Source organism: Stigmatopora argus, chromosome 2 (assembly GCF_051989625.1).
Source record: "Stigmatopora argus isolate UIUO_Sarg chromosome 2, RoL_Sarg_1.0, whole genome shotgun sequence".
Lineage (NCBI taxonomy): Eukaryota > Metazoa > Chordata > Actinopteri > Syngnathiformes > Syngnathidae > Stigmatopora > Stigmatopora argus.
Window position 1 is genome coordinate 2,091,413 of NC_135388.1, and position 23,040 is coordinate 2,114,452.

Below are 23,040 nucleotides of genomic sequence, written 5' to 3' on the forward strand. Positions count from 1 at the left end.
ATGTATTCTGAAACATGTTTTTTAAACACATCTTGAGTTTGATTTATTTAATAAAAACATATACATGTTCATGTTAATAAAAGTAAATATGTAAGGTTATAGCCAAAGGCTAATTTCCATCTTCAGTCCCTTGTGCAGGTTCAAGATAAAATCAATAAGGCAATGTTGTAAATTAATGTTAATTAATTTCAGTTTTATTTGCAGGGGGGTTGGGGTCGTCTTTACGTCTGCCAAATATGCTGCCACAATTTATCCACTAATGACTTGAGAGCTTTTATTAATAGCCAAGCAATCATTTATAGACCTTTAAATGAAAAATGTCCTTCTAAGCTTCTTAATAGGAAATACATGATTTTTTAAATTACTTACACTCCTGCTTAAAAGAAAAGATTACATATATTTTTTTATTTTAATTTAAAATAGTAAGTCAATATTCTCTTTTTATTAACGAGTGTAATCAGTGACCGTATTTACCGGCCTATAAGCCGCATTCCCCCCCCCCCCCCATTGTTTGGCTTATATTTTTTTCTGAAAAACTGCTACGCTAACATTAGCCTATTTATCCTACTTTTCCCCATTTTACTCTTGTTCCTTCAACATAGTTGCTTCATGGTTTCTAATCAAATCAAAAATGGCCCTCTAAAAGTGCCATGTATAATTTTTTTCTCTCTTCACTTTGCATCATTTGCCTAGTGCGACTTATAGTCTGAAAATACGCTACTTCCTGATGATAACCAACAAACCCATGTGAGATATCCACAACAACAACAACAAAAAAACGTCCGGCTGTGCCCTGCCAAGTGTGATATCTTCTCTCTGCATATTTTATGCAGCCAACTGCGGGGTCTCCTCGCCAAAATAAAGCTTCATTTCACCGTTGCAGCTAAATCAATGGAAGAAAAAGCTTGGGGGTAAATAGCAAAAGAAAGCCTGGGGTGTTTTTTTTTCCAGCCTCGACATAAAACACGAAAACGCGGTAATTCACAGTCAATAACTTTTATTATTCACATCGAGTGGACGCAGCGATTGGAAAAGCAAATAATTTACACGCTTAATTATTAGTTTCCAAAATAAAAAGTGCAAAAGTCTTCGGGACCTGTTCCACAGTAGCTTTAAACAGAAAAAAGCCAATTTATCCTGACAAAAATGACTGGATAAAGAATTCAAAACAAATATCTGGCAACGTGGATGCAAAGGAATGAGGCGGCCATTTTGTCATACTAGCATGAAAAGTCGGTATTAGTATTTTTTATGGGGCATTTAGCGAAGAAAAAATTAAATTCAATGAAATTAAAAAGAGTATTTCAATTTTTCTGTTATTTATTTGAAATATTATTGGTTAATACAAACTATGTAAACATGTCAATCAATAATAAAATAAATAATATAAATAAAACTCGGTTGCCAGATCTTTGGACATTTTGGGTCATGTTGTCCACAATATTTACATTGGGTTTATAAAGATGAAATATGATATCCGCAATTTTTTATGGGCCTAAGTATTTTTTTTAATAACCCAATATGGTCTGTAAAGGGTTAAAAACGGGAGCCATTTTGGAACACGATTAGAAATTAACATCCAATGTCATTGAAGGCCAAAGACGTCCAATATGTTCGAGTCAATGGACGTCTATTGACGTCAATGGCAGCCAACGCCTTACAAAAGGGGGCGTTCACCCATGATGCAACAGTGGTCGGTCACATGGCGTCAAAATGGAAGCGGTGGGCTTCCTGCCTCTTCTCGCGGTCGTCTGCTTTCTGAAAGACACAAAAAGACATCAGTGAGGTGAGCATCAAAGACCCCCTCCATCACTCGACTCCCATTTCACGTGACGCGCTAAAAATATTCCTCCGCCGGAAGGTTTTTGCCGACAGCGGCGATTTCTCACTTTGTCGTGGACTTCCTTTCAAGTGTCAACAGACATCTTATTGTCCTTGTCTTTGATGTACCGTATTTACTCGCATATGAGCCGCCTCCGCGTGCGTATAAGCTGTATCCTTAAAATTGCCTTAAAATTTTTGAATTTTACAATTTATCGTGTATAAGCCACCCCCCGATTCACAATTTTCACCTCCTTATTCATGGTTTTATTAGGGAGTACAAATGTTTTACTTTGAAGGGATTTTTTTTTTAAGATAGGATTTTTTCTTCAATTTCGTTCATAGATGTCAAAATAAATTTAGTTTAGCATTTTATCTGTTTATCTTTTCTCCATTTTGAGGGAAATTACCGTATAGGCATTCACTTGCGTCATGACGTCACAGCGGACGCAATGGTGCCATTTTGTCGTGACGTCATCGTGTCACGGCGCCGAGTCGGCCGCATTGTCTTGCGTTATGGCGTGTCGTGCATGTCAAGTCTAATTTGTGCACATATAAGCCGTACCCTTGATTCAGTCATCAATTTTTTAAAATAAATTCCCGTATCGGCATTCGCTTGCGTCATGACGTCACGGGAGACGCAATGGCGCCAATTTGTGGTGACGTCATCGTGTTATGGCGCCAAATCGGCCGCATTGTCTTGCGTTATGGCGTTTCCTGCATGTCAACTCTAATTTGTGCACATATAAGCCGTACCCTTGATTCAGTCATCATTTTTTTGAAATAAATTACCGCATCGGCATTCGCTTGCGTCATGACGTCACGGCGGACGCAATGGCGCCAATTTGTCATGACGTCATCGTGCTACGGCGCCGAATCGGCCGCATTGTCTTGCATGTCAACTCTAATTTGTGCGCATATAAGCCGTACCTTTGATTTAGTCATCATATTTTTGAGTGACAAATGCGAAAAAATATGACTTTTTCCATTTCAAACGAATTTTATTTGCACTTTTTTTCCCATTGATTTTAAAAAACATTACTTAAAATTGGATTATCTGTATGAAATGATTATTACACCTTATTGTGTTGTTTCTACTCTTTATCTCAAGTCTTAAAAGTCAACCACTCAAAACGGATTGGACGCCGATTGCTTCAGAGGACGACGAAAACAGTAAAACAAAAATGATGGATTTCTTTCTAATGCTGACTCCTTTCACATAAAAAAAATGATGCATAATTTGTCACCCTGCCACTTCGGCACCCCCATCCCCCCCAAAATCAATAGTTCATTTCATTCTCCCAGCTATTGACGGATGATCCCGCCTCATTTTTTTTCCCACAGCGGTAAAAAATAAAAGCCAAAGATGTCCTCCGCATCGGCAAGGCGCTCCGCCATTGACGCCGACGTTTTAATCGGGAGGACGCCGTCCGTCATCGGGAGGGCCGGCGAATCACGGTTAAGCAGCGGCACATTGATTTGCGTCCGTCCGTCCGAGGCTTTTAATGACGCCGTCGTCTGTGATGTGGATTAATTAAGTCGGAAGGTGCACCTCAGGTGGGAAGACGCTTCCAAACGAGTGATTGATTGGCCTCCTTAAATATTCTTGTGCTTTGCGCCGCGTGGATGTCGGCCACGCTAGCTTAGCAGCGGACTTTTCTTGAGCCGCTTGTCCTCCACCTGACTTTGTTGTCGGGAGAGCAAATGGCAGTCATACTAAATGCCACTCGGTCTTAAATAAGGTGCCCCGAAATGCAGTAGTTTGCTCCAAAATGGCGCCTTGGAAAGTTTGTTTGACTATCAGTAAAGGCTATTGGGTCGAATGTTGACTATGTTGACTACTACTGATTTATTAAGTTGTTTATTACTTATCTGGGCGGCCCGGTTGGGTGCGTGGTTAGCCTGACGGCTTCACAGTGGAAGAACTGGGTTCAAATCCAGGTCGGTCCACCTGTATGGAGTTTGCATGATCTACCCGGGCCTGTGTGGGTTTTCTACGGGTACTCCGGTTTCCTCCCACATTCCAAAAACATGCATGGTAGGCTGATTGGACACGCTAAATTAGCCCTAGGTATGAGTGTGAGCATGAATGGTTGTTTGTCTCGTTGTGTCCTGTGATTGGCTGGCCACCATTTCAGGTGAAGTCAGCTCGAAGTCAGCTGGGATAGGCTCCAGCACCCCCTGCGACCCTAGTGAGGATAAAACTGTTCAGAAAATGAGATGAGATGAAATTACTACTTATCTATAATATTATTATTTATGTATTATTATTTGTTGATTATTCATCCGTACATTTGTTATTTTTTGCACTTCCCTACTTATTTATATTGTTGACTTATTTAATTATTACTGTTTGTTGAAGTTATTTGTGCACTTTGTGGACAAAGCTTTAAATCTCATTATACTTGTATAATGATAATAAAAGCATTCAATTCAATTCAAATATCCTATTGATTATTTATTTTTTTAATTAATTGATTATTTAATTGTCTGTTTATTATTATTTGTGAAATTGTTGAAACTTTAAATGTCATTCTACTTGTATAATGACAATAAAAGCATTCAATGGAATTCAAATATTCTATTGATTATGTATTGTTATTATTAATTGATTATTTAATTGTATGTTTGTTGTTATTATTTTTGAAATTGGTGAAACCTTAAATGTCATTCTACTTGTATAATGACAATAAAAGCATCCAATTGAATTCAAATATTCTATAGATTATTTATTGTCATTATTAATTGATTATTTAATTGTCTGTTTGTTGTTATTTGTGAAATTGGTGGTGAAGCTTTAAATGTCAATAACAACATTCAATTCAATTCAATACAATTCAATTCATTTCAATAAATGACCAATATCATTTATTTCCTGAACTACTTAATCCTCACAAGGTCGGCGCGGGGTGCTGGAGCCTATCCCAACTAACTACTGCCACCAGGCGGAGGACATCCTGAATCGCCGGGCAGCCAATCACAAGGCACGAGGACACAAATGACAACCATTCACACTCACACTCACCTAAGGGCAATTTTGAGTGTTGGCCAGCTAGCCTAGCATACATGTTTTTGGGATATGGGAGCAAAGGGGAGTACCCAAAGAAAACCCACACAAGCCCAGAGAGAACATGCAACCACCACACAGTGAGGACCGACCTGGGATCGAAACCTCCACACGAAAACTGCGAGGCCGTGTTTTTGCGGGTAATCCAAAATTGACTCCACGCAAGGATTACATTTGCTAAATTTGACACACCCACACATTTAGCTCCATTTCAAAATTAGCGCTAAAAATACAAAGCGATGTCTTTGGGAAAATTGCGATCGACTCGGTTTTGTCTGACCAAATTCGAATCGCAGACGAACAGATGGGCGCCGTGACGACGCCAAGAATGAGTTTTCACCTCGGCGTGTGGGTGAAATTTCGGAACTGGCCACGAAAACGGCAAAATATCAGGGTCACATTTTGGAGGCACGCACACGCGGCAGATGGCGAGGCGTGGAAGGAAGTCGGCGGTTGGTGTTCACGCCGAGACGCCGCCGCCGCCAACGCCGCCCGGACGCGTGATGTGGGAGTGCGGATGCGTGCGAGAAAGGCGGGAAAAGTAGTGGCAACGCGGGCTCCCCGGAGGGCGTATTTACGCGGGTAATGAAAGAACAAACCCGCCTTGCTGTAAAGGACAGAAGACACCAATTAATTAGTCTTTCCGGGTCTTGCGCGGAGATACGAGCCCCGTGTGTGTCTTTGTGTGTGTCTGTGTTTGTGTGTTTGTGTGTGTGTGTGTGTGTGCCGACCTTCTCCTGCCAGTGAAGGATGCCGATGATGACGAGGATGAAGACACAAACGCCGATCAGGGCGATGGCGGTCAGCAGGACGCTGTTACTGGGTGTCAGGTACAGTTTGGCGGTCCAGCTGTGCCAAAACAAAGAAAACGTTGTCATTTGGATTTCGCCGTCCTCGACGCCGCCGGACGTCCAATCTATCTGGACTGGGAGGACCGGTCGATAGATAGATTGGACGTTGGGTTGTCGTCAATGGCACTGAAATGTCAGCAACATCCCAGTTTGAGTAAGACACAACTTGGAGTTTGTTCATTTTTTATGACGCTCAGGCTCGCAAGGGTCGCGGGGGGTGCTGGAGTCTACCCCAACTGATTTGGTTCATCCTGAATTGGTGGCCAACCAATCGCAGGGCACAACTAGACGGACGACCAATCACGCTCATTCATATTTAGGGGCAATTTAGAGTGTTCAACCAGCTTGCATAGACTAGCATGCATGTTTTGGGGATGTGGGAGGAAACTCCAGAACTCCACATAAGAAAGTCCAAATCTGGGATCGAACCCTCATTCTTAGAACTGCGAGGCCGAAACGTTAACCACTCGTCCACTAGGCTGTACAATCAAAAACACAAATATTAAATACAATACGATAAAACCTAGGAATTGAAAAAATATCATAACGGCGTTGTTTATCAGGGTCTATGGTAAAACCAGAGAAGATGCAAACTCCACACAGTGAGGTCTCGAACCCCAGACCTCCGAACTCCGAGGCCAACGTGCAAACCACTACCCCACCAGACCGCAAAATAAAATAAAAAATATATTATAATATGATTGAAATCCTTGGAATGTGAAAAAAAATATCATAGTGGCATTGTTTATCAGGGTCTAGGGTGACCGTGGGGGGTGCTGGAGCCTATCCCAGCTAGCAATTAGAGGGCACAAGGAAATGGACAACCAGGGGTAATTTAGCATACAATGAGCTAGCTTAGCATGCATATTTTTGAGGTGTGGAAAGAAACCGGAGAACATGCAAACTCCACACAGTGAGGTCTCGAACCCCAGACCTCCGAACTGCGAGCCCGACGTGCTAACCACTACCCCACCGGACCACAAAATAAAAACCCCAAATATTATAATCCGATTCAAAGCCTTGGAATGTGAAAATAAATATGATAACCGCATTGTTTATCTAGCTCTTTTGTGATCCCCTTGCAAAATATGATATCAAGTAACCATCTGGTGCTGGAGGATCATTAAGGTGCATGTACCGTTTTCAGCCTCCGTGTTGCGTGAACGCCATCTGCATCGTCGGGCGCGCAACGGCGAGGTGACACGTGAACGTGTATTTGTGGACGTGTGTTTGCACAACAGCAGAAAATCTGCGCCGCCAACTTAAGTGTGTTGTCGCTAAGTGCCGGCGGATGAGGCGCTCCTTCCACCGTGTCCATGGCAACCGGCTTACGGAGCGTCCTACGACCAGGGAGTGTGTTTTCTCTGTGTGTATGCGATTGTGTATGTGGGTGTTTGTGTGTACCTGCTTGGCTGATTGTGCGGGTAAGGGATGACAATGAGCTGAGAGTTGGGAATGATGGCCGTCCACTCCTTTCTGCCGGAATCCTACGGGAACAAATGTTGCTTAACATGCTATATTTATAAGACATTTGTTCGCAAAGATAGACATTGAAAAGGCCGTCAAAAAAACACGTACACATGACGTTGAAAACTGATTCAGATCTTCGAGTTCAAAGTTTTGAGTGGGTCAGAATTTGATAAATAAACTGAAATAAATGAAGATGACTGGCAGGTTGAAGACGGTTTTCAATTTTCAGACATCTTTTTTTTTTTAAATGTCAGTTTCCAGCCTCGGGGCAGAAATGTGCATTTAAGACAGCTGACGTTGAGAATGTGCGTGCAAATGCGCTTAAGTAGGCAACATTTAAGCTAGCCGTACATTGATCAGGTTAAAAAAATGTTAGGTGACGATTGTATTATCATGACGTAAAGTTATTAAATTGCACTCTTGCATTACAGTCCATACCAGACAATATGCGGTCGTACCTCTACTTACAAAATGACTTTTTAAGTAGAGGAGAACTTTATACAGTGGTACCTCGACATACAAGCAATTTGAGACACGAGTAAAATTTTGGGCAAGTATTTATCGTGAGATACAAGACATATTTTGATATACGAGCATACAGGCTGCTCATAAGAACATCATGGCCACTGTCTTTCCCGTCGCAACTCCCTCGTGTAATGTCTCGACGAGCATTGGGCGGAGCATTGCATTTTTTTCAGTGTTTTTTCCCCGTTAGTTAGTGCAGAATGGCGGAGCGATTGCTAATACGCGAGGAGTATATACTACTTCTCGTTAGCAAGTGGTCGTGCGTTATCCTATTGGGAGGACATTTGTGTGTATCATTTTGGGAATATTTTGAAGGGAAGACAAAAGCAAACAACCCTCGATAGGTTGCGTCTGAAAGTCAGGGTGGAGGCGGGGCAAATAGAGCCAGAAAGGTATCAAAATTGAAAACAAAGTAGTACTTTAGTGTAAGGTTAGATTAAACTTATTTCTGAGGGTGTCTGCATCATAATCCAAGTTCATTTCAATTTGTGTATGTTATGTTACGAGCACGTTGCCGTGCAAAAAAATCTGTCCAATTTTAGTACTATTAAAAACATTTTAGTACAATTAAACCACTAGTTATGTGTTACTTTATTAATAGATGGCGAATTAGAACAAATAAAAATGTTTTTCCAATCCAATATCCTGTTTTGGGTGTTTTTTTCAGAGGGTTGGAACAAATTAATTTGTTTTTAGTTCATTTCTATGGGAAACGTTCATTTGAGTTACGAGTAAATCGACATACGAGCTCAATACCGGTACGCATTAAGCCCGTATCTCGAGGTACCACTGTATTGCGATACACAGCGCAAAGATTTTCATGCTATACCGTGAAACGCAAATCTGTGTCGGAGGATTGGGTTGTGGCGCACGTGCTAATTCATTCATATTTCATCTGAAGCGAATGTTTTGGAAGAGGAAAATACAGCAAGCCGTCCAGGTTCAAAGGCGGAAAAAAGTGGCACACTGCAAGATTGATGACACCAGTGAAGGAGTGAATCCCCATCACGCCTCAGCGACCCATCCGCCGAGCACAAGTACTGGACGTCAGGTATTAAAGTAGAATGGAGAGGAAAGTAGATAAGACAAGTCGCCAGTCCCAGCAGGGGGGAATGGAGACGCGGCGGCGTGGTTACGAATCAAAGATTAAACGCACCTTTCATGTTAGCGGCGTCGTGAGCCCGAGAAAAGAAAAGGATGGAAAATAGCTCCAGGAAATGGAGGAAAACGGAGGATTTACATTTTTTTTTTCAAATAAGGACTTTTGACAAATGAAGGAAGAGTTAATTCACCTCTTCTCCAAGGCGGCGTGGAATCCCCACCACCAAGTGGTCGAGGAAGTTGGCGCTGCGTCCCAAGCCTAGGACAGTGTAGGGCAGCTGCAAGGAAAAGTGCGCGGACTGACTCAACTGGCCGGCTGGAAAATAAGAAAAAAAATGGAGAAAATTGAAAAAAAAATGAGAAAATTTGAGAAAAATTGAAAAAAATGAGAAAATTTGAGAAAAATTGAGAAACACAGAAAAATTGAGAAAATTTGAGAACATTTGAGGAAAAAATGAGAAATAATGAGAAAAAAATGAGGAAAAAATGAGAAACATTGAGAAACATTGAGAAAAATGAGAAACAATGAGAAAAATGTTGACAAATGTTGAAAAGACTTCATACGTCGTTTCTTTCAGTAAGCATCAACTCACCATAAAAAAGAATATTCGATTTTGAGACAAAACTGACGCATTAAAATGTCTTTCTGAGCCTCTTAATATAAAATATTCTCTTGTATTTTAGATTTTTTTAATTGAATGAAGGCGGAATTTTGTTTTATTTCAAAATCAAGGCTACTTGTGTCTGGCGAAAAAAAATGTAGACGGCAGCGCCCCGACCTCACTAAGATGGCCGTGGCGCGAGCGAGCAGTGACGGGAACGTTTCGCATTTTATGCAAGATCCTTTTTTTTTCTTGAATTTCATTCATAGACATCAAAATAAATTTAATTTAGCGTTTTTTCTGTTTATCTGTTGAAATAAATGACCATATCGGCATTCGATTGCGTCGTGACGTCACGGCGCACGCATTGGCGCCATTTTGTCGTGACATCATCGCGTCACGGCGCCGTCAAATTGCAGTTTTATCCAAGTCCTGTTTTTATGCGCATATAAGCCGTACCCTCGATTCACTCCTCATTTTTCTGTCCGATAAAATCGGCTTATATGCAAGTAAATACGGCAGTTACCAAGCACTTAAAGGTCATTCTGAATGTTGTGAGCAGGAAACGCCAAATTCACCAATCACGACCGTTTATAAACTAGCCTGAAGAAAATAAAATAAAAAATGGCTTGTTAGGGACTCTTAAACATGATGACTTTAAAAGCGATTCCAATAAAATTAAACATCCAAGGCAAATACCCTTTTATGAGCAGTGTCCAATCAAAATCTATTACCTCAGCGGCCTTCCATTTTTCACCCCCCCCCCCTCCCCCGAAGCCCCTCCCACCGGCGCCATCAGCCGCCGCGTCTCGCCCACGCCGACCCCTCCGAGTGCGGCCGACATAAATCAAGCTCTCGCTGGTAAACAAAGATGGAGGGGGGAGAGAGTGAGAGAAAAGGAGCCTGGAGGCAGCCAGTGATCAGAACTAATGTGGATGGACTGCGCAATGCAAGGCTCCGCCTCCGCCTCCGCCTCGCTTCAACCTCCACGTCGGCCGCTTCCTTCCAGTCCGAGGAACCTCTGGCGGGCCGGGTCGCCAACGCGCAAACAGATCGGAACTCTCTGAGGGGAAAACCGTTAAAACGGGTTGACACACGTGCAAGTGGGCCATTTTCGCTTCATTTTATTGCACCGTTTCAAAAGGGGTTTGAACCCTTTTCCTGGTTGCCATGGATGGTGCGAAACGTAAACATCAGTGGTAGCTGCCGGATTTTTCTTTAAAAAAATAATTGACAAATGTAAAATAACTATAATGATGAAAAAAATCAAAATAATAAATAATATTACTCTAGAAAAAAAATATAGACAAATAAATTATATATTGGAACTATTTTTCTGATTCATACTCTATATCATGGAAATATTTGCAATGGCTTGCTTTTAAAAGCATATGAATTTTAACACTTACATTCTCCTAGAGAAAATAAAAATAACAAAATACATGAAATAAAAAGTAGAGATAAACGCAAAGTGATAATAGTGTTTAAAAATCCCTTTCTACTATTGTCATCCCAAAAACTTTGTATGTAGTCATAAGCATTTAGAATAATGGGACAGTGGATGAGTGGTTGACGCGTTGGCCTGACTGCCGGGGGACCTGGGTTCAAATCCAGGTTTGGATCTTTCTTTGGGGAGTTTGCATGTTCTCGCTGGGCCTGCGTGGGTTTTCTCTGGGTACTCCGGTTTCCTCCCACATTCCAAAGACATGCATGGTAGGCTGATTGGACACTCTAAATTGCCCCTGCGTATGACTGTGATTGGTTGTTTGTGTTCTTGGCCAACAATTCTAAGGTGTCCCCCGCTTCTGGCTTCAGCTGGGATAGGCTCCAGCACCCCCTGTGACCCTAGTGAAGATAAGCGGTTCAAAAAATAAATGAAATTGGTCATTTATTGAATTGAAATGAATGCTTGTATTGTCGTTATATAAGTAGAATGAGTGAATGGACATATCATTAATAAAAAAAATAACATTATGATAATAATTGAAATCTGCTATCCACATTTTTTGTGTCATGTAAGCCATACTTCATTTTTTTCTGTACCGATTAACATTCGCTCATTCGCCCCTTTCACGGTCAAAAATGGATTGGACGTCTAGCGCCGTCAATGGCGGCCAGTAAGTTCACTTTTTGAGCCCTAAAAATACCGTCTGGCCCACCTGAGATCTAGTTGGCATTAATGTGGCCTGTCAATCAAATCAGAGTTTGACCTCTGCCTTACATAGGCATGAAAAATGGATTTTCCCTTTATCGAGTGTATAGATGGAGTGTGGCGTCCATATTTTTTTCTTAAAATGCCAGACATAATTGATCATAAAAGACATTATGGTGGTCCAGGCAGAAGACCAGACCTCCACAAAAAACCTGGCCCACATTGTGTTTGGGCTTTGCCATTTCTAATACTATTTGTTTGGGGGTATTGATTTTAGCTGCTTCATGTGGCTTGGCTTCACTGCTTTTGTGTGTCTGTGTATTTATGTGTTGATCAAGCAAGGCTGGAAGCTGGCTTCCGAATCTGATGTGTGTGTGTGTGTGTGTGTGTGTGTGTGTGTGTGTGTGAGAGGCTTGGCTAAAAGAATACAGGAAATGTGGCTGCGGGAAAAAGCCATCTCACAACATGAGGGTGCGTCTTTGTGTGTGTGAGTTAGCCAAAGCTAAGTCAACTCGGACTTGGCAGGGAATTACAGTCAGAACACACGACTGATGGTTAACGAAAGATCTTTTACAAGTGTGTGTGTGTGTGTGGCCTTCACTATCGCTTTCATAATCGGAATTTTGACAATCACTGTTGCGAGTGGCTGTGAAGATATTAATAAACCGAAAAATTAATAAATATTCATTCATTTTCTGAACCGCTTTATTCTCACTGAATATTCATTGATTCATTTTCTGAACCGCTTTATCCTCACTAGGGTCACGGGGGTGCTGGAGACTATACCAGCTGACTTCGGGTTAGAGGCGGGGGACAAAGAACCAATCACAGTCATGCATAGGGGCAATTTAGAGTGTCCAAAAAGCCTACCGTGTATGTTTTTGGAATGTGCGAGGAAACTGGAGTACTCGGAGAAAACCCACGCAGGCCTCACTAGGCTCACGGGGGTGCTGGAGCCTATACCAGCTGACTTCGGGTTGGAGGCGGAGGACAAACCAACCAATCACAGTCATGCATAGGGGCAATTTAGAGTGTCAAAAAGCCTAACTTGCATGTTTTTGGGAATGTGGGAGGAAAACGGGGTACCCGGAGAAAACCCACGCAGGCCCGGGGAGGACATGCAAACTCCACACAGGTGGACCGACCTGGATTTGAACCCAGGACTCCAGAGCTGTGAGGCCGACGCGCTAACTACTCAGCCGGTGGGCCGTTGGGAATTCATAAATAAAACATTAAATTATAACCCCTAGATATATCAGAATAAATGTGGATATCCACTTTTAAAAAAAAATAGTAATATTTTATAAGCAAATTAGGGAGGGAAAGTTACTTCTAGTTTTGTGGTGGAATCTATTTTCCCATTTTCTGGGCTTATTCTGTCATGCTTTGACGCACCCCATGAAGGATTCTTAAGGGATTCTCCTCCACAGTTCGGGATCCGCAGCCATGCGAGCCCAAGCCGTGACACGACCTCCACCGTGCTTCACAGATAAGACTCATGTGTTTCGGATCGTAGGCAGATCCGTCCTTTTCTCGATACTTTAGCCTTTTCATCCCCTTCTTCGAGGTTAGCCTTGGTTGGTCTCATCTGTCCATTAAACATTTCCTTAAAAAAAATTATCTATTTTTTTGCAAAATCCAATCCAAACTTTCTGATGATTCTTGTTGATAAAAATGAAAATGGTTTTCTTGCCCTCTTTGGGGTGAGTGAATATTAAAAAAATAAAAAAAATACTTAACTTTGAATATTAAAAAAAATAAAAAATTACTTAACTTTAATATTTATCATTTCGATATTATTATGCAATTGTATTTTTTAAAATTATCATCTCATATCTTGTATCTCATATATCATATATCGTATATCGTATATCATATATCATATATCATATATCATATCATATATTATAATATATTATATTTTACTTCAGTTTCTATCAGATTTGGGAATTTACATGAGAAATAAACCATAAACCACTTTTTTGTAATTTAATAAAATCTAATCTTTCTTTTTTCCTATAGGCAAATGAAATTTTCACTGATTAAACAGAAATAAACACACACACACACACACACACACACACACACACACACACACAATTGTTTAGGCAACAATTTAAAAGACAACAACTTGGCGCTCCATTACTTTTGCAGGTAACTATATATGTAAATATGTAAATATACTGTTGATTCCAAGATGAAAGCTCGGTAAACGTACGCAGTTTGATGACCTTCAGCAATTGCAAACAACAAAATGAGAACCAAAACAAGACACTTCTCGGCAGGATCAAAAGACGGAGAAGACAGCAAAGGTGGACGCTGTTGTTGTGGTGATTTACGGAGTCCATAAAGTGGCGGCGGGTGGGGCCGTAGATGCGAGGAGGGCTTGCCAGATTACAGTGTCGCACATGAAAGTTAGAGACAATGCAGGCATTGGATTAGAGGAGGGCACCTCGCCATCATGGAGAACATTAAGGCAAGGACGAGAGGGCTGAGCTATAACATTGTCCCTCCGTGTGCGGTGGTCTCGATTTTCACGAGTTTATTAACTCCGCCCTCCCCGTTAAAGTTCAAGGCTGTATGGTTACATTGACATTTCCCATAGAAAATTCTTGAAAAGTCTAACTAGACGAGCCATATTTTTGCATGTGACTCCGAGTCTTCGGATTTTGAGAAAACCGCCATCCCTCCCAGCCAAAATGAATCGGACGTCTCTCGCCATCTATAGCAGCTAATGAGCTAAAAAGTAAACATATTTTTCAGACTCTCTGAAAATGATGCTATCTAGCCCGATTTCTGATCGGGGAAATCCTTGAACTAGACTATAAATACCGTATTTAACATACGCCAGCATAACATACGCCAGCATAACATACGCCAGGATAACATACGCCAGGATAACATACGCCAGCATAACATACGCTAGCAAAACATACGCTAGCAAAACATACGCTAGCAAAACATTCGCTAGCAAAACATACGCTAGGATAACATACGCTAGGATAACATACACTAGCATAACATACGCCAGCATAACATACGCCAGCATAACATACGCCAGCATAACATACGCCAGCATAACATACGACAGCATAACATATGCCAGCATAACATACGCCAGCATAACATGCACGAGCATAACATGCGCTAGCATAACATGCGCTAGCATAACATACGCTAGCATAACATGCGCTAGCATAACATACGCCAGCATAACATAAGATAGCATAACATACGCTAGCATAACGTACACTAGCATCGTCTCATGCTAGCGTCCTTTGGGCGAAGCGCCTTATCTATGGGCAAAAAACAGAACATACACCCGCAATTGAGATGGCCCAATAGATGTGAAAATACGGTATTTTTTGTATGCAGTCATAAAACAATATTGTTTAAAATCAGTTGGATTTCTCTAGAATGTGAGATTAACATTGTTTGGAAATGTGTGCCAAATTTAGTTTTAATGCTTAAAAGTGTGGCTAAAATGAAGCAGAGCTAATGCTATCAATTAACAGGTGGACACTGCCATGTTTTGCTTGAGTTAGCAGTCAAGTTGTTTAGGAATCTTCCTTAAACCAGACCTGATCCTTATGCAATTGCATGTCTACCGTTTCGTTCCTTAAAGATCACCAATCCATGACAAAAATGAGAAGAATGCGTGTGTGTGTGTTGTGCGAGTTACTAATCCCCACTAGTCATTAAGCTAATTGGACAGAGTAGAGAAAGCTCAACATTGATTCTCCTTCCCACAAGCATATTGGGAGCTATAAGTACTGGCTCGAAAACCAGACTAGAAAACCCTGGTGGTTTTAGAAGAGATCTCTCATAGCAGAATAAAGCCCATAACAACCTTACATTTAAAAAAAAAACAATAATACATCTATTGCCCTGCTACTATTCCTACATTTCATGCATTCAACTTAATGTGTACAAAAACAAAAGCCAAGCATTATTCACCAAGGCATTGAAAAAGTACTGTATTTTCTTGCATATAGGCTGTATTTGTCGCTTAAAAATGATGCCTGAATCGAGGGTATGGCTTATATGTGCACAAATTAGACTTGACAGGCACGAAACTGCAAGGTTTACAAAGATGAGACGCCATAACGCAAGACAATTCGGCCGATATTGTCATTTATTTCAAAATAGAGAAAAGATAAGCAGATAAAACGCAAAACAAAATTTATTTTGACGTCTATGAATGACATTAAGGAAAAAAATATCTTGCTGTAAACGTGAAAAAACGCATTTACTTGTGCCTGCCATTGCTCACTCAGGACGCCGCCATCTTACCTTAACGTTTTATCTGTTTATATTTTCTCTATTTTGAAATAAATGACCATATCGGCATTCGATTGCGTTGTGACGGCACGACGGACACAACGGCGCCATTTTGTCGTGACATCATCGCGTCACGGCTCCGTCAAACTCTTACAAACTAGACCGGTACGGACACCAGAATTTCTGGAAAAAAAAACTGAACCTTTAACAATCCAACCAGACTACCCAGCGACCAATCACCCTTGGACAAATAACGACGGCTCACCTTCAAGGTAAGCTTCTACCTTGCAGAAAAAATGCCTCATGTGGGCATTCATTAATCACAACGAGCCTGGCAATCTCAACGGGAAGTCGCTGATGAGTGGGCCGTTTGCAACGCTCATCCATCCTAGCACGTTAGCGCACAGATGCCAGTCGGCATGTGAGCTCGCACGTAAACACACTCGCTATCCGACTCGAGGTTCTCCCAATTGAGGTAAAAGGAACAAATTCAAAATGGCCGCACATGAGAAAACAAAACAATACACACACAAATGCACCGACAGAACACACACCCGCACAATTTTTGCCGCTGTTAAATGAGGAGTCGGGGGAATAGCGTTGGCGAGGCTTTGGGCTACGCTCATTCTCCTCCGTGTGTGCATTTTAGTGGAAACACACTCGCAAAAAAACCCCCGGATAAGGCTGAATTACAACGAGCCAGACAGTGATCATCCGGAATATTCTGATCCTAAATAGTTGGGTGTTCTCCTGAGAGTGGTAACACAAAGAGATTTGATTGGTCTCTTTATCGTTGCACCGGAGAACAGAGAATCCTCTTCAGTCTATAAAGGAACGCAATAAATTTCTGGCCTAAATTGTAACACACACAAATGGTAGAAAAAGAACCAGGAAAGTAAATAAATTAAAATAACAGGCAACCACACTTAGAAACAATCCAACCAACAACTAATGACCCATCCAAAAAGTACTAACCTAACGACAAACCACCAAAATGACAAAAAAACATGGAAAAATATTTTTTACAAGATTTGCACACATTTCTGGTTATTTTTTCAATGTTTTTCTTACTCCTTTTGAACAACTTTTGAAGTTTCTCTTTTAAAAAAAAGCTCACTTCCACTTCATGATCACTGTTTTGTTCATATGTTCAATTAAGTAACCAAACAAACATGATTTTTTTTAATGATGGCACTATGAAATGGTGACCATGTAAAAAAATGAAAATGGGTGCCCCAACAAAGTAATTTCATATGTATAAAAAAAATCCATTTGCTTCAAGGACCGCCCACTTTCTGTAATTCTGGTTGTGACATCACAACCAGAATTGATGATCGATTCTAGTGCTGCACTACCTAACGTGTTGACAAAATGACAAAACAACCACACTCGCAACAAGAAAACAGGGTGCGACATCTTCAGCTAATGGATGTATAGTGGGCGTGGCCATGGCATCTGAAAGGAAGACTCATTCGGATCTGATTTCTCTATTTCTGTTCGTTTTTTGGGCAATTTCTTTTATGGATTTATGTCCAAATTATGCTCTGCCATCTTTTCTAAGTCACTTGCTCATAGTTGGGAACCTCGACCAATTGCTCCCCTTATTAATGACTGCCATTTTCCGTATCAAGCAATAAAAACCCGTACAAATGCAACGTGGCACATATTTACTCACATAGAACGCACTTAAAAGTCTATTTTTTTCTCCAAAAGTGGACAGGGTGGCCAATCAGAATGCACTAAATTCAAGATTCTGTAGATGTCGCTGTATGTCGCTGACAGTTTGACTGTCTGAGTACATTGCTTGCTGACGCGCTATATTTACATAGTCAAAAGGCATGACAATATTAGCAGTCGACGATGACGTTTTCGTCAGCTACCAGTGACCAAGTCAACCCAGATTAGAGCTGAAATAGGTAAACCGAGATCGATTTTACAAAAAAACTGACTTAAAAATAATCCCATACAAAGGTTGTTATACAGCGTACACCATTTGAAACGATCGAAATACGGGGAAAAAACCCTTTCAAGGCCTTTTGCCTTTGACAAAATACATGAGTAGGCCCAAAAGTGAGTGTAAATGTGAAGCAACAAGACCGAGTCTATATTTATCCCTGACCCCGCCGGCTTGCCACTGTAGTGCAACGTCAGCTCAGTTTAGCACTGTTAGCGCAAATGTCCCATCCCATCATACATGCCGTACGTCCCGTCGTTCCGTCCCAGACTTTTTCAACCTGGCTTCTCGTGACAGCGGGTCACCGAACAGGTTGCGTCACGGTTTAAAAGACGGTGGCCCACATCGCCCGTGGAAGAAGAACTAAAAGGAATAATCACGGCGAGCCGGGAGAAATAGGCTATTCCCCACCCGCGCTCGCTTGACAGCATCCTCCTGACGCAATCTGCAGGTACCGTCTCGAAAGAGGACGACTTTAGGAACGGGGAGGATAAAATAAAATAGAAAAATAGCGAGCTTCAGAGACTTCAGAGGAGGCTCGACACAATGTTTCCAACGTTCCCCAGCGGGAAGTAAGAAAGCATTTTATCTGCCTCGGGGTCTTGATGTGACTGATGGAAGTCGAGTCCGTTGCAGACAAGAGATGGCTAAAGTTAGCTTTTTTGGTCGTTTTTTTTTGGTACACGGTCGATTGGTCGCCGGTCTTTTGGTCGCCCGGAAGGTTATTGATAATTACCATTTAAATCGTTGCTCAAATTCCCTAAATACAAACTGTGAATGACTATTTAGTCATACTTAATGCCCTAGTCATTATTAGGCTAAAGAAAAGCTCCAAATTTCCCGGACTTTTATTGTTTTTTGTTGGAGAACTTGTTAAGACCCTGACTGAACTGACGTCACTTCTTAAAGGGACAACGCATGTACATACACACTCTTCTACACTCACACTTGGGCTCGGTGAAACTGCTGATGGCCATTGTTGGCTTTGATTGATGCGTAGACCGTGTTGTTTTACCTTGTTTTGTCGCCGGTCTTTTGGTCACCCGGACCCAAACAACGGGCGACCAAAAGTCCGGCGACCAAACGACCGGCGACCAAACGACCGGCGACCAAACGACCGGCGACCAAACGACCGGCGACCAAACGACCGGCGACCAAAAGTCCGGCGACCAAACGACCGGCGACCAAACGACCGGCGACCAAAAGTCCGGCGACCAAACGACCGGCGACCAAACGACCGGCGACCAAACGACCGGCGACCAAACGACCGGCGACCAAACGACCGGCGACCAAAAGTCCGGCGACCAAACGACCGGCGACCAAACGACCGGCGACCAAACGACCGGCGACCAAACGACCGGCGACCAAACGACCGGCGACCAAAAGTCCGGCGACCAAACGACCGGCGACCAAACGACCGGCGACCAAACGACCGGCGACCAAACGACCGGCGACCAAACGACCGGCGGCCAAACGACCGGCGGCCAAACGACCGGCGGCCAAACGACCGGCGACCAAACGACCGGCGACCAAACGACCGCCGACCAAACGACCGGCGACCAAACGACCGGCGACCAAACGACCGGCGACCAAACGACCGCACACGAGAATCGATCATCAATTCTGGTTGTGATGTCACAACCAGAATTGCAGAAAGTGGGCGTTCCCTGAAGCAAACCAAATTTGTTTTCTGGAGTTTGCTAAGATGTAAAACCTTATGAATGAATAGATAGGATTCGTATGTTAGCCTGAATGATGAAAATGGCGGACTTGAGATTCCTGACTCAGACCAGGGGTGATTCAAGGACAGACCAGTTCTCGTTTTAGTATACCACCCCATCCTGCTCTGTCCAAAAACAAATGTGCGACTAGATAAGAGTTGAATTTAAAGCAGGCCGAAGGTTGGCTCCGGGGGACCTTTTTTGTTTGCCACCACTATCTTATATTCTCCTCAAGAGGGGGAAAAAAACAAATCAATGGGCACTTTACCCCCCGAAATGTACTTAAGCCACTGACCTGAAGCATTCTTCAGTTTGCCGTTGGAGTCCACTGTGGTGTACATAACGTATGGCCCCGGCTGGTTCACCCCTAATGGCTGCCGGCGGGGAAAAAAGACCACCGTGAGAGATTTTGTTGTTGTTGGTGACTAAGCTAAGTGACACATAAGAAAGCGAGGAGGTGTGTGAGGAGGAATAGGGAAAAAAATATAAGAGTGGATGTGATAAATGGTGGCGGCCATGAGCACAAACAGCCGCCAGGAGTTCGTCTGAGACTTTGACGAGTCGACGGACGGGGAAAGCAAAAGCAAATGCCAGGAAAAGAGGTGGCGAGTTAGCTCGAGGCTAACGTGAAAAGGTAAGACAAGGCAGTGTTGGGATGAAATATTTGAAGCCCTATACAGTGGTACCTTGAGATATGAGCTTAAATCGTTCCAGGACTGAGCTCATGTCGATTTTCTAGGAACTCAAATGAACGTTTCGCACAGAAATGAATTAAAAATAAATTAATTTGTTCCAACAAAACACACCAAAAACAGGATATTGGATTGGAAAAATATTTTTATTTGTTCTAGTTCACCATCTATTAACAAAGTAACACATAACTAGTGGTTTAATAGTACTAAAATGTGTTTAATAGTTTATAGTAGTAAACACGCTCGTAACATAACATAAACAAATTTAAATGAACTTGGATTATGATGCAGATACACTCAAAAATAAAGTGAATCTAATCTTACACTAAACTTAATTCTAATTTTGTTTGACATTTTGATACCTTTCTTCTCTCGGGTTGGCTCTATTGGCCCCGTCTCCACCCTGACTTTTAGTTGCAACCGATCGAGGGTTGTTTGCTTTTGTCTTCCCTTCAAAATATGAAAAAAAACTGCGATTTATAATACGAAAAATACGGTAAATTAAATTTAAAGTTTATGTTATGTTGGGCGTGTTGGGGTTAAGGTTAGGGTCTGTCTCAAAGATAAAAACTCCACACAGTACTGTACATAACGTCACATTTTATTGCAGATCATCACCACTATTTGTTACTTTGTGTGAATTAATAAAATTAAAACATGTTTTTCTATTGTAATTTCCTATTTTTAGACGTTTTTTTTCAGAGGGTGGGAACAGATTAATTTGTATTGAGTTATTTTATATGGGAAAAATTGATTTGGGATACGAGTGAATTGACATACGAGCTAGGTCCCAGAACGCGTAACGCTCGTATCTCAAGGTATTACTGTGCAACTAAAATTCCCCATGAAAACTCAAAAAATATATTTTCGATTTGGACCCAACAAGGATGTCATCATACGGCTTACCTTGATGTTTCCTGGACAGGAGTTGCCGCATAAGCCGCTAAGGACTGCAGAGGACAGACAGCAAGGTAGTACATTAGAATACATTTCAAAAAAATAGATTTTTAAAGAAATATAAAAATGCCGGGACCTCTTCCTCACCATGTTCGGACCCTCAACCAAACGTCTAGTTGAGTATCCAACATAAGACCGAAGAACGTTTCAATGTACAGTAATCCCTCGAAAAAACGCGAAAAAGGGTCACCTCTATTATATTTTGAATATTTTTTTGTTTATCTTTTTTAAATTTGTATGTATTTTTTTTAATTTTATTGTTATTTTTATTTTATATATATATATATTTAAATGTTTTGTTTATTTTGTTGATTTTATTATTAAATTTGTCAAATTTATTTTTTTAAAATGTTTTATTTATTTATTGATTCTATTTTTAATTTTTATTAATTCATGTATTTATTATTATTTGTAAATTATTTATTTTTATTTGTCAAAATAACGTATTTTTTATTTCATTTTTTAAAATTATTTATTAATTGTTTTAGTTCAATTTTTTAAATTATTTTTTATTTATTTTATTTATTTATTTTTTTACTTCAGTGCCGAGTCCTAGTAGCAAGCGGAGGACAGGTGAGTGGCTTTCGCTTGTGAGTTTCAGCGTGGATTTTCATATTTTTATGAACTTAAAAAAATAAAACAATAAAAAACAATAAAAAAAATTACAGAAAAAAATTTGCGATGTAGTGAAACCGCTAAAGTTGAAGCCGCGATATTCGAGGGATTACTGTACTTGCATCTATAATGGAACAATGTCAATAAAAAGATGACATGGATAAAAAAAAAACTGAAAATAATTTGTACTGTGGTACATTTGCAAAGATGTTGTGTGCAATTTGTGCATGGCAAAAAAATGGTGATGACTTGCTAATCAGTCATTAGAGGCGAGATGACTTTATTAGCATGCTGATGAGGTCTCGTGTCGAGGTCGCGTTGATTGACTCGCCACATTTGAGTTAAATGAGGATGATGCGAGCGAACGGTTCCAACAAGAGTCAAGTTTCAACTTTGGAAAACTGTCTGACCTTAAAAAGATGCTAAAAAAACCACCACAGACGCTGACGTCTTTAAAATAAAAGCTCTCGATTACCGCCTTATTGGAGCTAACGACAAAACGGGCAGATCCGATCTATTAAAAAATATCACAGCGCGCGGCAAGGGTGGCGAGAGCAAACGCCGCTAGCGTCAATAAAAAGGAGGCAAGTGTGCAAATGATCAAATGTTGGCCCACTAAACGCTAGCTTGTAAACAGTCTGCACGCTCCGATGCAATTAAAAGGCTAATTATCAAGTACCTGCCATTTTTTTGGGGCTCAGGGGTATGTGTATATTCATTGAAGAAAATATGCCTGTTTCACAAAAAAAAAGTAAGTTATTGCTAAAACAGCAAATTTTTGATAAAGTAGTGATTTTAAATAAGTTGTGTGTTTACTTGATGTTACTGAAGAAAGCTTGTCGTGTATTAGTAGCATTCTGAACGTTTTATTGATTTTATTTACAGTGTACTACAGTCATACCTCAACATACAAGCAATTTGAGATATGAGTAAAATTTCGAGCAAATATTTATCTTGAGATACGAGACAAATTTTGATGTACGAGCATACAGCGGACGCGAGAGTCTGCTCAGAAGAAGATCATGGCCACCATCTTTCCCGTCGCAACTCCCTCGTGTAATGTCTCTACGAGCACTGGGCGGAGCATTGCATTTTTTTCTGTTTTTTTTTCTTCCCGTTAGTCATTGCGAATGGCGGAGCTTGTTCGCTAATCCGAGAGGAGTGTATACTACTTCTCATTGGCAAGTGGTCGTGCATTATCCTATTATGAGGACATTTTTGTGCATCATTT

The 23,040-nt window shown here is 41.2% G+C and overlaps 1 protein-coding gene across 1 annotated transcript in view; it reads right to left on the reverse strand.

Annotated features, from left to right (window-relative positions):
- Positions 1–980: 980 nt before the first annotated feature.
- The window catches only part of itfg1 (integrin alpha FG-GAP repeat containing 1), a 98,909-nt gene continuing 76,849 nt past the window's right edge, over positions 981–23,040 (reverse strand). The window contains exons 13-18 of the mRNA XM_077622911.1: positions 21,144–21,187; positions 19,841–19,919; positions 9,027–9,151; positions 7,144–7,226; positions 5,620–5,737; positions 981–1,758 (exon numbers count right to left, since the gene is read on the reverse strand). Of these exons, the coding sequence (XP_077479037.1) occupies positions 1,699–1,758; positions 5,620–5,737; positions 7,144–7,226; positions 9,027–9,151; positions 19,841–19,919; positions 21,144–21,187 (509 nt within the window). The 3' untranslated portion in view covers positions 981–1,698. The remainder of the gene's footprint in view (positions 1,759–5,619; positions 5,738–7,143; positions 7,227–9,026; positions 9,152–19,840; positions 19,920–21,143; positions 21,188–23,040) is intronic.